This window comes from Ranitomeya variabilis, chromosome 3 (assembly GCF_051348905.1).
Source record: "Ranitomeya variabilis isolate aRanVar5 chromosome 3, aRanVar5.hap1, whole genome shotgun sequence".
In the NCBI taxonomy this organism is placed as follows: Eukaryota; Metazoa; Chordata; class Amphibia; order Anura; family Dendrobatidae; genus Ranitomeya; species Ranitomeya variabilis.
The window spans coordinates 573271661-573285986 of record NC_135234.1 but is presented as its reverse complement, the minus strand read 5'-3'; the positions used below and the strand labels follow the sequence as shown (position 1 = coordinate 573285986).

Sequence of the window (14326 nt, the reverse complement as noted above, 5' to 3'; positions counted from 1 at the left end):
GGGGATCTGAGCAAGGAGGGAGCGGACAGCAGGACGGGGGAGCCGGCAGGCGGACGGAGGGGACCGGAGGACTAACGGAGCACTGGGGGGGCGATCGGTGGGTGTGGGGGGGGGCACTTTAGTATTTCCAGCCATGGCCGATGTTATTGCAGCATCGGCCATGGCTGGATTGTAATATTTCACCAGTTTTTTAGGTGAAATATTACAAATCGCTCTGATTGGCAGTTTCACTTTCAACAGCCAATCAGAGCGATCGTAGCCACGGGGGGGTGAAGCCACCCCCCCTGGGCTGAAGCACCACTCCCCCTCTCCCTGCAGATCGGGTAAAATAGGAGTTAACCCCTTCACCCGATCTGCAGGGACGCGATCATTCCATGACGCATACGCTGCGTCATAGGTCGTTTTGGCACCGACTTTCATGACGCAGCGTATGCGTCAAAGGTCGTTAAGGGGTTAAAGGGAATCTGTCACCCCAAAAATGGCCTATAAAATAAGGCCACCGGCATCAGGGGCTTATCTAAATCATTCTGTAATGCTGTAGATAAGCCCCGATGTATCCTGAAAGATAAGAAAAACAGGTTAGATTATACTCACCTGGGCGGGCGGTCCCGGTTCTGTTCCGATGGGCGTCGCGGTTCGACGCCTCCCATCTTCATACGATGACGTCCTCTTCTTGCCGCAGCTCCGGCGCAGGCGTACTTTATCTGCCCTGTTGAGGGTAGAGCAAAGTACTGCAGTGCGCAGGCACCGGGAAAGGACAGAAGCCAGACCAGACCAGACCCGGGACCGCCCCTGGGTGAGTATAATCTAACCTCTTTCTCATCTTTCAGGATACATTGGGGGCTTATCTACAGCATTCCTGAATGCTGTAGATAAGCCCCTGATGAGGGTGACCTTAGTTTATAGGCCATTTTTGGGGTGACAGATTCCCTTTAAATAATTCATTAATAGAATCCTTTCTGTAAGGATCGTACCTGATGGAAGGTATATAAGCCAACAAACAGTGATCAGTAAGGCACTGTATAATAAGACATGACAATATGCCCCTTGTGCACATGGAAAATGTCATCAGACAGACCCTAGTATTGACCTACAGGTTGCCCTTTAATGGCATACCAGATTAATCACTTTATAGAGTGCTGTATTAAAACTACGGCACTTCCCAGCCCGACAGGCTGTTGTGACTACTTTTGGCACACAAGTCATGGCCACAATGCTATGGTGGCAATCAGTCCTGGACTTGGTGTAACTATACAAGGTGTATTTCCGGACAGTGTCCAACGCCAGCTCAGGACACCCCATCTCTGGGTGCAATAGCACATACATTTATAAAGTGCTGACTCACTGAAGGCTGACAAATATTTACAGCCCTGTTCACATGCAGGGCATCTGGTGCTTCTGTCTGAATTCCCCTAAAAATGAGATTTAGATGAAATCTCAGAAGAAACCATGGACTATGTTTCTGTGTAGTGTATGTCCGAAAATAGACACTTTTAGGAAAAGATTGCAGTTTATTTCATTCCTGTCTGTTTCGCAGCAATCTATAGCTCTGTCAGCGGTACAAAATAAATGGGACTCGGACGAAACCCCTGAAAACACTGCAGAAAGGCAATATGAACAGGGCTTAACATTCACAGAAAACACTAAATGAGGTGAGAAAGAGACAAGGTTAGCAGATAAAGCAGTATTACATGTCCACATTCTGGAATTATCCCCATGAAACTTCAATCATTTTTCCTGGTTTTCCTTGCGTAATATGGCAGTTACAGTAAACTTGGGTCTATATGGCATCAAACATTCTCCAGCGCTGCCGACATCTCCCTAAACTGCTTAGAGAAATGCTGCAAAAAGAATAAAAGACCAGACAATACATTAGCACAAGTCGTAGGAATCTGCATTACACCATTACTCTACTGTGTCACAGGAAAGTATTGCCAGGTCTGTGGCCAGTTAGTACTTGGGAACATGAGCACAATGGGGCACATTTATCAAAACTATCGAATTCTTACATAGTGCAAGCTTAGACTCGCATCATCGGAAAAGGCGTGAAGTTTATGAAAGAGGTCCATGTTTGATACATTTGTCTACATTTCAGACTGTCTTAGGCTACTTTCACACTAGCGTTAACTGCATTACGTCTCAAATCGTCTTTTTTCAGAAAAAACGCATCCAGCAAAAGTTTTTGCAGGATGCGTTTTTTCCCCATAGACTTGTATTGGCGACGTATTGGCATACGTCGTGTCCGTCTTACGACGTATGCGTCGAAATTTGGCGACACGTCGGCGGCAAAAAACGTTGATTGTAACGTTTTTTGTCTCCGCCTAAAAAACGTGTTGCGACGCATCCTTCGGCATGCGTCGTTGGCTACAATGGAAGCCTATGAGTGACGGATGCGTCGGGACACGTCGTACGATGCAATGCAGCGCTGCAATACGTTTTTTTTTTACACTGAACATGCTCAGAAGAAGGATTTTGTTGCCAATTGGCCAGACACCCCCAAATCTATATAAACCTGGCCTGGGCCTTCAACCCCACATATGCCTACAGAGAAGAAGCCTGCCACCAAGACTCCAGACTGCCAGCAAGACTCCAGGCTGCCAGCAAGACTCCAGGCTGCCAGCAAGACCCCAGCCTGCCAGAGGAGCCTGCCAGAGGAGCCAGCCACAAGACTCCAGCCACCATAGAGCCAGCGTGAGTATTGCCATTTTTGTGTGCATCTGTGTGCCTGTGCATTTGTGTGTGTATGAGGTACTGACTACAGCAAGAGCTTAAAACCTGAAGAGAACCAGAGGCCTGCCATCGTCCTGCAACAGCCAGTGCCATGCTAGAGTCCAGATCCACCCTGATGCCAGCCACTGTGAAGACATGCAGCTCCAGCCACAGGATTGTCAGCCTTTAACGTGTGTGTGTGTGTGTGTGTGTGTGTGTGTGTGTGTGTGTGTGTGTGTGTGTATATGTATGTATGTGTGTGTGTGTGTGTGTGTGTGTGTGTGTGTGTGTGTGTGTGTGTGTGTGTGTGTGTGTGTGTGTGTGTGTGTGTGTATGTATGTGTATGTGTGTGCGTGCGTATGCGTCTTCTGATTGGGTCCACCTTTCTGCCTTTGTTGTACATATGTGTATTTTCAGAAAGCTTATGTGCTTGTGTGTGTGTGTGCGCGCGTATTTTTGTACGGCTGTGTGCTTTTGTATGTATGTCTTCATGTGCCTGCACCTTATTATGCCTTCGCCAATCTTATGCCTGTTCATGTGGGAGGGTATGTGTCCACGTTCAGGATTTCATCAGCATTTGGTCAGGATTTTTCATCAGTATTTGTGTGGGTGATAAATGCAGAAGTGGTGCATATGTTTCTATTATACTTTTCCTCTAATTGTTACACTCCTGGTTTTGGATTACAAATACTGATGGAAAATCCTGACCAAATCCTGATGCAATCCTGAACGTGGACACATACCAGGCATGTTTGTGCGCATCATATTGATTGCATGTGCATTTGTCCATGCCTAATTGGTTAATTGCCTTTTTCTGATGTATTTACTAAGTATAGTGGTCTGTGCAGCATGTGGTTTAAATGTGTGTATTTTTTTTTTCTTATTTTATTTTTTTTTTAAATCTGATGTATTTTTGCAAAGTCTAGTCTGCAGCTTGTGGTTTGAATGTGTGAGTGTGGTTTTTTTTTTCTTTTCTATTTCAAAGTGTTGATTTTCTGTTGAAACCATTTGCAGTTGATGTACCGTACTTGTATTTAAAATAAAGAGCATTTCAGCTCCCAATTGTGATGTGAAGGAAAAAAAAAAAAAAAAGATAATAAAATGTTTGTTAATAAAAATGTCCGTAGTATTATTTCATAAAGGTAAATTTAAAACTGGTCTATGTACCAAAGGTTACACATGCAATAAAGAGTTGGTTGACATCTCATTTTTTAATAAAGGTTATACTTTAAAGGTTTTTTGGGGGAGGTGATTTTTGAAAATAAAGTGTGGTAAATATTTTTTTACATGGTGGGTTCACATTTTAAAAATATTTTTTTTGGGACATGGAAATGAATGATGTAACGTGCGCCTGTTTTTGGTGTTCACCTTTAACCCCTTAGTGACAGAGCCAATTTGGTACTTAATGACCGAGCCAATTTTTATAATTCTGACCAGTGTCACTTTAAGAGGTTATAACTCTGGAACGCTTTATCGGATCCCACTGATTCTGAGATTGTTTTTTCGTGACATATTGTACTTCAAGTTAGTGGTAACATTTCTTCGATATTACTTGCGATTATTTATGAAAAAAATGGAAATATGGCGAAAATTTTTAAAATTTTGCAATTTTCAAACTTTGTATTTTTATGCCCTTAAATCAGAGAGATATGTCACAAAAAATAGTTAATAAATAACATTTCCCACATGTCTACTTTACATTAGTACAATTTTGGAAACAATTTTTTTGTTTTGTTAGGGAGTTATAAGGGTTAAAAGTTGACCAGCAATTTCTCATTTTTACAACACCATTTTTTTTTAGGGACCACATCTCATTTGAAGTCATTTTGAGGGGTCTATATGATAGAAAATAACCAAGTGTGACACCATTCTAAAAACTGCACCCCTCAAGCTGCTCAAAACCACATTCAAGAAGTTTATTAACCCTTTACGTACTTCACAGGAACTGAAACAATGTGGAAGAAAAAAATGAACATTTAACTTTTTTTTGCAAACATTTTACTTCAGAACCATTTTTTTTAATTTTCACAAGTGTAAAAACAGAAATTTAACCACAAATTTTGTTGTGCAATTTTTCCTGAGTACGCCGATACCCCATATGTGGAGGTAAACCACTGTTTGGGCGCACCGCAGAGCTTGGAAGTGAAGGAGCACCGTTTGACTGTTTCAATGCAGAATTGGCTGGAATTGAGATCAGACGCCATGTCGCGTTTCGGGAGCCCCTAATGTACCTAAACAGTGGAAACCCCCCACAAGTGATACCATTTTGGAAACTAGACCCCTTAAAGAACTTATCTAGATGTGTGGTGAGCACTTTGAACCCCCAAGTGCTTCACAGAAGTTTATAACGTAGAGCCGTGAAAATAAAAAATCGCATTTGTTTTCACAAAAATGATGTTTTCGCCCACAAATTCTTATTTTCACAAGGGTAACAGGAGAAATTAGACCACAAAAGTTGTTGTGCAATTTCTCCTGAGTACGTCAATACCCCATATGTGGGGGTAAACCACCGTTTGGGCGCACCGCAGAGCTTGGAAGAGAAGGAGTGTCGTTTTACTTTTTCAATGTAGAATTGGCTGGAATTGAGATCGGACGCCATGTCACGTTTGGAGAGCCGCTGATGTGCCTAAACAGTGGAGACCCCCCACAAATGACACCATTTTGGAAACTAGACCCCTTAATGAACTTATCTAGATGTGTGGTGAGCACTTTAAACCCCCAGGTGCTTCACAGAAGTTTATAACGTAGAGCCGTGAAAATAAAAAAATCGCATTTTTTCTACAAAAATGATCTTTTTGCCTCCAAATTTTTATTTTACCAAGGGTAACAGGAGAAAATGGACACCAGAAGTTGTTGTACAATTTGTCTTGAGTACGCCGACACCCCGTATGTGGGGGTAAACCACTGTTTGGGTGCATGGCTGAGCTCGGAAGCAAAGGAGCGCCATTTGACTTTTCAATGCAAAATTGACTGGAATTGAGATCGGACGCCATGTCGCGTTTGGAGAGCCCCTGATGTGCCTAAACAGTAGAAACCCCCCAAAAGTGACCCCATTTTGGAAACTAGACCCCCCCATGGAACTTATCTAGATGTGTAGTGAGAACTTTGAATGCCCAAGTGCATCACAGAAGTTTATAATGCAGAGTCGTGAAAATAAAAAATATTTTTTTTTTTAACAATAAAGATTTTTTAGCCCCCAAGTTTTTATTTTAACAAGGGTAACAAGAGAAATTGGACCCCAAAAGTTGTTGTCCAATTTGTCCTGAGTATGCTGGTACCCCATATGTGGGGGTAAACCACTGCTTGGGCGCACGGCAGAGCTCGGAAGGGAAGGAGCGCCATTTTGGAATGCAGACTTTGATAGAATTGTCTGCGGGCGTTATGTTGCGTTTGCAGACCCCTAATGTACCTAAACAGTAGAAACTCCCAACAAGTGACCCCATTTTGGAAAACAGACCCCCCAAGGAACTTATCTAGATATGTGGTGAGAACTTTGAATGCCCAAGTGCTTCACAGAAGTTTATAATGCATAGTAGTGAAAATAAAAAATATTTTTTTTTCCCACAAAAGATTTTTTTAGCCCCCAAATTTTTATTTTCACAAGGGTAACAAGAGAAATTGGACCCCAAATGTTGTTGTCCAATTTGTCCTGAGTATGCTGGTACCCACTATGTGGGGGTAAACCACTGTTTGGGCGCACGGCAGAGCTCGGAAGAGGAGCGCCATTTTGGAATTCAGACTTTGATAGAATTGTCTGTGGGTGTTATGTTGCGTTTGCAGAGCCCCTGATGTACCTAAACAGTAGAAACCCCCCACAAGTGACCAAATTTTGGAAACTAGACCCCCTAAGGAACTTATCTAGATATGTGGTGAGAACTTTGAATGCTCAAGTGCTTCACAGAAGTTTATAATGCAGAGTAGTGAAAATAAAAAATATTTTTTTTTCCCACAAAAGATTTTTTTAGCCCCCAAGTTTTTATTTTCACAAGGGTAACAGGAGAAATTGGACCCCAAAAGTTGTTGTCCAATTTATCCCGAGTACGCTGATGCCCCATATGTGGGGGTAAACCACTGTTTGGGCGCACAGCAGAGCTCAGAAGGGAGGGAGCACCATTTGACTTTTTTAGCGCAAAATTGGCTGTTGTGTTTGGAGACCCCCCTGATGTACCTAAACAGTGGAAACCCCCAAATTATAACTCCAACCCTAACTCCAACACACCCCTAACCCTAATCTTAACCCGATCCATAATCCTAATCACAACCCTAACGATAATCACAACCCTAACCCCAAAACAGCCCTAATCTCAACCCTAACCATAACCCTAATCAAAACCCTAAATCCAACACACCCCTAACCCTAATCCCAAACGTAACCCTAATCCCAATCCTAATCCAAACCCTAATCCCAACTCTAACCCTAACTTTAGCCCCAACCCTAACCCTAACTTTAGCCCCGTCGTCACAAAAAAAGTTCAATGTAACCTTTTTTTTGTACGTCGCGTCCGCCATTTCCGCGCATGCGTGGCCGTAACTCTGCCCCCTCCTCCCCAGGACATAGACTGGGCAGCGGATGCGTTGAAAAACTGCATCCGCTGCCCACGTTGTGCACAATTTTCACAACGTGCGTCGGTACGTCGGGCCGACGCATTGCGACCGCCCCGTACCGACGCAAGTGTGATAGAAGCCTAAGGCTACTTTCACACTAGCGTCGTACTCGGCCCATCGCAGTGTGCCGGGCCGACGTACCGACGCTAGCGTTGTAAGCGCCACACAACGGGTGCAGCGGATGCTGTTTTTTCAACGCATCCGCTGCCCCATTGTGAGGGGAGGCGGGGGCGGAGTTCCTTTAAGTTAAGTTAAGTTAAGCTAAGTTACTTTAGCTTTTTTTGTGCCGACGGTCCGCCAAAGCACGACGTATCCGTCGCACGACGGATGCGACATGTGGCAATTCGTCGCAATGCGTCGCTAATGTAAGCCAATGGAGAAAAACGCATCCTGCAAGCACTTTTGCAGGATGCGTTTTTTCTCCGACGCATTGCGACGGAGGCCAAAAAACGCTAGTGTGAAAGTAGCCTAACCCTAACCCTAGCCCTAACCCTAAATTTAGCCCCAACCCTAGCCCTAACCCTAACTCTAGCCCTAACCCTAACTCTAACTCTAACCCTAACCCTAACCCTAATTTTAGCCCCAACTCGTCTTCTCCTGCCGGCCGGCAGATGGCAGCAGATGGCGGGCGCACTGCGCATGCGCCCGCCATAAGGAAAAAGCCGGCTGGCAGGAGAAGACAGAAGAGGACCCAGGGACACCGGGTGAGTATGTTAGGGTCCCCGAATCCCCCTATTTCTCTGTCCTCTGATGTGTGATCACATCAGAGGACAGAGAAATACAGATCGCTTTTTTTTTTTTTTTTTTTGCGGTCGCCGGTAACCTGTTAATTACCGGCGATCGCAAAACAGGGGTCGGCTACCCCCGGCAGCCGAGACCCCAAAGAGCATCCGGGCGGCGGGCGCACTGCGCGTGCGCCCGCCATTTTTTCCCGGAAAAAAGATGGCGGCGCCCATGGGGACCCACGAGGAGCACCGGGGGAGGTAGGTAAGTATCGGGGGGCTATTGGGGGCCATCGGGGACCCTATTTCTCTGTCCTCCGATGTGCGATCACATCGGAGGACAGAGAAATTAAACGGCACATCGCGTTTTGTTTTTTTTTGTTGCGACCGCCGGTAAACGGTTAATTACCGGCGATCGCAACTCGGGGGTCGGTAAAAAACCCCCGAATCATGTTCTCTGGGGTCTCGGCTACCCTCGGCAACCGAGACCCCAGAGAAAATCCGACTCTGGGGGGCGCTATTCACTTTTTCCACAGCGCCGTTAATTAACGGCGCTGTGGTTTAAGTACCCTTAGCGGCCGCCGTTAAAAGGCGTATCGGTGGTCGTTAAGGGGTTAATGAACATTTCTCACACCATTTTAGCAGGGTGTTTATCGTTAAACATTACCTAGTTCAGGGGGTGGTCTAACTATAAATCCATTATACTTATTACAGATACACCAGGGACCATATCCACTCAGCAGCCCACCAGGACCACATCCACAAATCTTTAAAAGTTTTGAAGACCCCAAATCTGCTACTTCAATGTGTAGAGCAGATTGCAAGTGTCTTTTAACTTACAGAGACACCAGGACCACAGCCGCCGCCGCCTGTCTTCCCCACCAGGACCAGCCCACCAGTACCAGCCCACCAGGACCACAGCCACACATCTTTAAAAGTAAGTTTTGAAGACCCCAAATCTGCTACTTCAATGTGTAGAGCAGATTGCAAGTGTCTTTTAACTTACAGAGACACCAGGACCACAGCCGCCACCGACTGTCTTCCCCACCAGGACCAGCCCACCAGGACCACAGCCACACATCTTTAAAAGTAAGTTTTGAAGACCCCAAATCTGCTACTTCAATGTGTAGAGCAGATTGCAATTGTCTTTTAACTTACAGACACACCAGGACCACAGCCGCCGGCCTTGCGACCGCAACAATGTCCTCTTCTGACAGCCCTCCTCCACAGCAACAGCGTGTATCGGTAAGTTAACACAAAAAATGTGGTTTTTTTTAGTTTTTTTAAATTACATTTTTATGGATCACTACATGCATAAATTATGTTTCAACAGGAAGCTGAATCAGATGTGGAGCTGTCAGAAGGGGGCGAGACGGGTGGAGAGATGCAAGTGGAGGAGGAACCAAGTGTAAGTAGTGGTGAAACAGTTGCTTCACACATCACACTGCACCATACACAAAACAGATTTTCATACATAACTAAACACCAAAAACATGCCTACATTACAGAGAACTTGTTTCCTTTATTTCAGTCTCCTGCTGCTGCTGCTGCTGCTGCTGCTGAACAGTCAGGAAACCGTGAAGGTTCTCCCAGCCGCTCCCAGAGTCGGCGGAATCGTCGCCGCGGTCGGCCATCAGTGAGTTTTTTTTTTTGGAGGGGGATTCTATTGGTACTTTAGTGTTTCAGTGTACTAATTTGTTTGTTTTTCTTCTTTTTTTGCACAGGCTTCACAGCGTGCTCCCGCAGAGGAGTTCGATGATGACATCGACATAGACAGTCTCATCGAGGAGGTTCGCGAGCGGGAGCCGCTGTGGAAAATGGCTGACCGCAGCCATGCCGATACCGGTGTCACCCGTCGGCTCTGGGACGAAGTGTGTCGTAACATCTTTCCAAGGTGGGAGAGCCTTCATCCTCAGCAGCTGAGCAAACTAGGTAAGTATTCACTTTTCAGTGATGTTTTGAGCTGAATGTAATGTATTGCATTTACCAATTTTTTTTTTTCCCTTTTCATTCTTGTCTTCACAGGTGAAAAGGTTAGGAAGCGGTGGCGGTCACTGAGGGATCGCTTTAAGAGGGAATTTAACGAGGAGATGCAGGCCCCGAGTGGCTCAGCAGGAAGGAAGAGGAGCAGATATAAACACGGCCCTGCCCTCTCCTTCCTGAGGCGAACAATGCTGAGCAGAGTGTAAGTATTCTACAGCCCACTAATAACCATGTTAACCTGTCTACTTAGTTTGCTTTCAGTCAGGGCTTTTCCATATCAATATATTAATTTCTTTTGTTTTTTCTTTCACAGCACCTTCTCCAGCCACCGGGCACCTGCATCTTCCTCTGCACCCTCTGGAGCGATCCCTCCTGAGTCCGCCACTGAGGGCCACGTCGGTAGGCCCCACACCACTGACCCCTCCTCTGACCCCTCTGTCCCCTCCTCTGACCCCTCTGTCCCCTCCACTTCATCCACCCCAAGCAGTGGAGCATTATTGCAGCCTTCATTGCTCGCATCTGATGCTGAACAGTTAGCGTTCCCTTTACCCCACCCCTCTGATCCTGCCACCTCGAGACCACCATTAGGTTCGTGGCGTCAGCGACAGAGGGGTCAGGAAAGGAGCTATGCTCCTGAGTTCTTACACCTGAATGCATCCTTCCAAGGCTCTTTCAAAATTTTGGGAGAGCAAGTGACTGCTGGTTTCAACATGGTGCAATCACGCATCAGTGAAACAAGCCAGGAAACCAGCAGTCGCTTGGATAGGCTGCATTCAGCTGTAAGTCAAGATCCGGCCAATCTTTTTTTTCAATCCATGCTCAGGAGCATGGAGAAGCTTTCTTTTCAGCAACAGATGCGGGTAATGAATACCTGCCATAATGCTCTAATGAAGGCCCTTAACGAACCCGAATCTATCCACACATCCACTACAATTCCACCCCAGGCCCCATTTCCACACCATGCCCCACCCCAGGCCCCATTTCCACACCATACCCCCCATTACCAAACCCAGCCCCAATACCCACACCAGCCCCATTACCAAACCCAGCCCCAATCCCCACACCAGCCCCATTACCAAACCCAGCCCCAATCCCCACACCAGCAACATTACCAAACCCAGCCACAAACCCCACGCCAGCCCCATTACCAAACCCAGTCCCACTACCCAACCCAGTCCCACTACCCAACCCAGTCCCACTACCCAACCCAGTCCCAACACCCAACCCAGTCCCAACACCCAACCCAGTCCCAACACCCAACCCAGTCCCCATACCCATCCCGGCCCCCAAACCAAATTCCTTCCCCAATGTTTTCTTCCTTGCCCAGCTTACCTTCCCCAGTAAGTATTCCCCCTACCCCAACACCACCCCCCTCTGGTCAGCCTCCTGGTTTTACCCCCCCTTCCACTGCACCCCAAACAAGTAGGGTTTCCCCACCTATCGACGTGGTCCAACCTTCCAGCCCCTCCTCCCCCCCTCGTATCTCCACCCCACACTTCGAAGATTTGTAACATGTTATGTACAAATGTTAAAGTTTGTAAATTTTATTAAAAAAAATTTGAAAAGTTAAGAAAAAAAAATTGGAAAATAACAAATATAGCTCTATATGTTTTTTTGCAAAGAAAAATTATTTTTTTTAAAAAGAGTACAAATAAATTTCGGTCTGATTTAAATTCTACTCTTTGTGTGTGTGGATTTATTAAGGTAATATGGCAACTAATAAAAAAGGTAAAATAAAAATAAACACCAGACGTGTGAAAGGTATAACATATTGGTTTTACTAGCAAGAAAACCACGCTTTTGTGTTTTTTGTTTTTTTTTTGGGAGAAACACATTTTTTACATAAACAAAACACATGTAAAACAGGTTTTTACACAATCATGTCTTGCCATGGGATCCGCCCGACAGGTGACACAAAATAATCTGCAAACTGGTCCCTCATCCTTGTAACAGAACCTGTAGAGCGAACCGAGCTGCTGCGGTAGTCCCACAAGGTGGTCTCCAACTTTTCATCATCCAAGGAAACGGGCTCCTTTGAAAGGACAAAGTTGTGGAGCACCACACATGCCTTAACAACCTCGTCTATAGTTGTTGTTTTCAGTTTGATAGCCGTCAGCAGAACTTGCCACTTCGACGTCAAGATACCGAAAGAACACTCTACTACTCTTCGTGCTCTAGTAAGCCGGTAATTAAATACTTGCTTGGTATGGTTTAAGTTCCGGCTACTATACGGTTTCAGTAGGTGCGGCGACAGTTGAAAGGCTTCATCACCTACACAAACATATTCCATGGCTGGTTCACTTGTTCCTGGCAGTGGTCTGGCTGACGGGAAATCGTAGGTCTCTCCATAAAGACAACGACCCATTGGAGAGTTTTTAAACACTTGCGAATCGTTGGACCGTCCATACGCTCCTATGTCCACGGCAAGGAACCTGCAGTTGGCATCTGCAATAGCCATAAGGACGATGGAGAAATACTTCTTATAATTATAATACTCCGATCCTGTTCCTGCCGGTTTCGCAATCCTTATATGTTTCCCGTCAACTGCACCCACACAATTTGGGAAATGGCAAATTTGCTGAAACTGTTCGGCACTTCTCAACCAGATTTCCATGGATGGTTGGGGGATATACTCTGGCTGTAAAGTGGTCCAAATAGCCCGACATGTCTCCTTCACTATTCCAGAAATAGTGGAAATGCCCAGCCTGAATTGGTAATGGAGCGAAGTCATAGATTCACCCGTAGCTAGGAAACTGAAAAATAAATAAATAAATAATGTTAGAAAAAATTGCACAGACCAAAAAGTTTAAATAAATGGCACGGTGAAATTTTTTTTTAGGACGGGACACACAATAAAACCTGCATGAAACCGGTGTAAAAAAGCAGTGGAATGGCCGCAAACAAAACAAAAATTACATGCTGCAGAAAATAGTGCGCAATATGTCAACGCAGTATTGTCTGCAGCATGTAATATAACATTAAAAATGACCAATGACAGAAAAAAAAAAAAAAACAGTTGCATGTCAACAAACCCCCCCCCCCCCAAAAAAAACATTCTGCAGAAAATGCTACGCAATGTTTCAGCGCAGTATTTTCTGCAGTCTGTTATAGGACATTCAATGTGAGCAATGACATTAAAAATAAAGCAGTGGAATGTCCGCAAACAAAACAAACATTACATGCTGCAGAAAATAGTGCGCAATATGTCAGCGCAGTATTGTCTGCAGCATGTAATATAACATTCAATATCAGCAATGAAATAAAAAAAAAGGCTTACCGCAGGGTCACCATCAGCCGCTCCGCCGGTGTGATGGCAAGCCTCATCCTTGTGTCCTGTCTTCGGATGACATCCTCCAGTTTTTGAAGCAAAAAGTCGAAATGTTCCATCCTCATCCGCACGTAATTCTAGAATTTGTGTGGATTGTGCCACAACTCCAGGTACAGAGTGGACTGGACACCCCGGGTCATCCGTAGTTCATTAATCGGATGAATCCACAGTCGTCTCCGTCTCCGTTGCTGCAGAAGCATCCTACGCCTTTCCACTGCCGCCTCCTTCTCCCGCACTATAATATCCAGGCGATTTGTCTCAAAGATAACGTCGGTAACCAAACTCGCAATCCTCACAAGAACACCTTCCATCGCTGCCACAAAACTAAAACCCTCAAAGATGGGCTGTAAAAACAGTAACTATATAGTTTTCCATATTTTCCAATAGCCAATCAAATTTGGGAGCCTCCCATTTTAAAAACGGATCCGTCGGAAAAACGGATGCAACGGATGGTAAAAACGTATGCAACGTATGCAACGCATCCAGTATTTCGACGGAAACGTTTAGCGGATTTGCGACGGATCCGTCGAAATGCTGTATGCGTTGCATACGTTTTTCACTTTTTTGATGCATCCGTTTTTTCGGCAAAAAACGGATTTGCGACGTAATGCAGTTAACGCTAGTGTGAAAGTAGCCTAAGTTTACACCACCTATCAGTTGGCAAAAACAGTTTTTTCTTGCAAATTATATTAGAATTTTATACTAGAAATCCAGCACATTTAGCTTGATAGATATGTCCCAATGTCTCCAGCAAAATTAAAGCTGCAGCGAGGGGCAAGCGGTGACGTCAATAAGGTGCCCGGAGTTCACTGGCTATTAACTCCAGCCACCTTACTGACTTCAGCACTCGGCACTTAAGCTGCATTCTTCAAGCGCTGCTAAGTGTCTCCTGGATGCCGGGCTGAGCGGTCCCATGTTATGTGACTGCTTAGCAAAGCATCCAGATGCCGATTTTGGGCTCATCACGGGACAAATGGAT

General features: G+C 45.2%; 1 protein-coding gene across 4 annotated transcripts in view; it reads right to left on the bottom strand.

The window, feature by feature from the left end:
• Window positions 1–1491: 1491 nt before the first annotated feature.
• COMMD6 (COMM domain containing 6) overlaps window positions 1492–14326 on the bottom strand; it is a 37412-nt gene continuing 24577 nt past the window's right edge. For all 4 annotated transcript variants that reach the window (XM_077297235.1, XM_077297238.1, XM_077297237.1 and 1 more), the window contains exon 7: window positions 1492–1841. In XM_077297235.1, coding sequence (XP_077153350.1) covers window positions 1791–1841 — 51 coding nt within the window. In that variant the 3' untranslated portion in view covers window positions 1492–1790. The remainder of the gene's footprint in view (window positions 1842–14326) is intronic.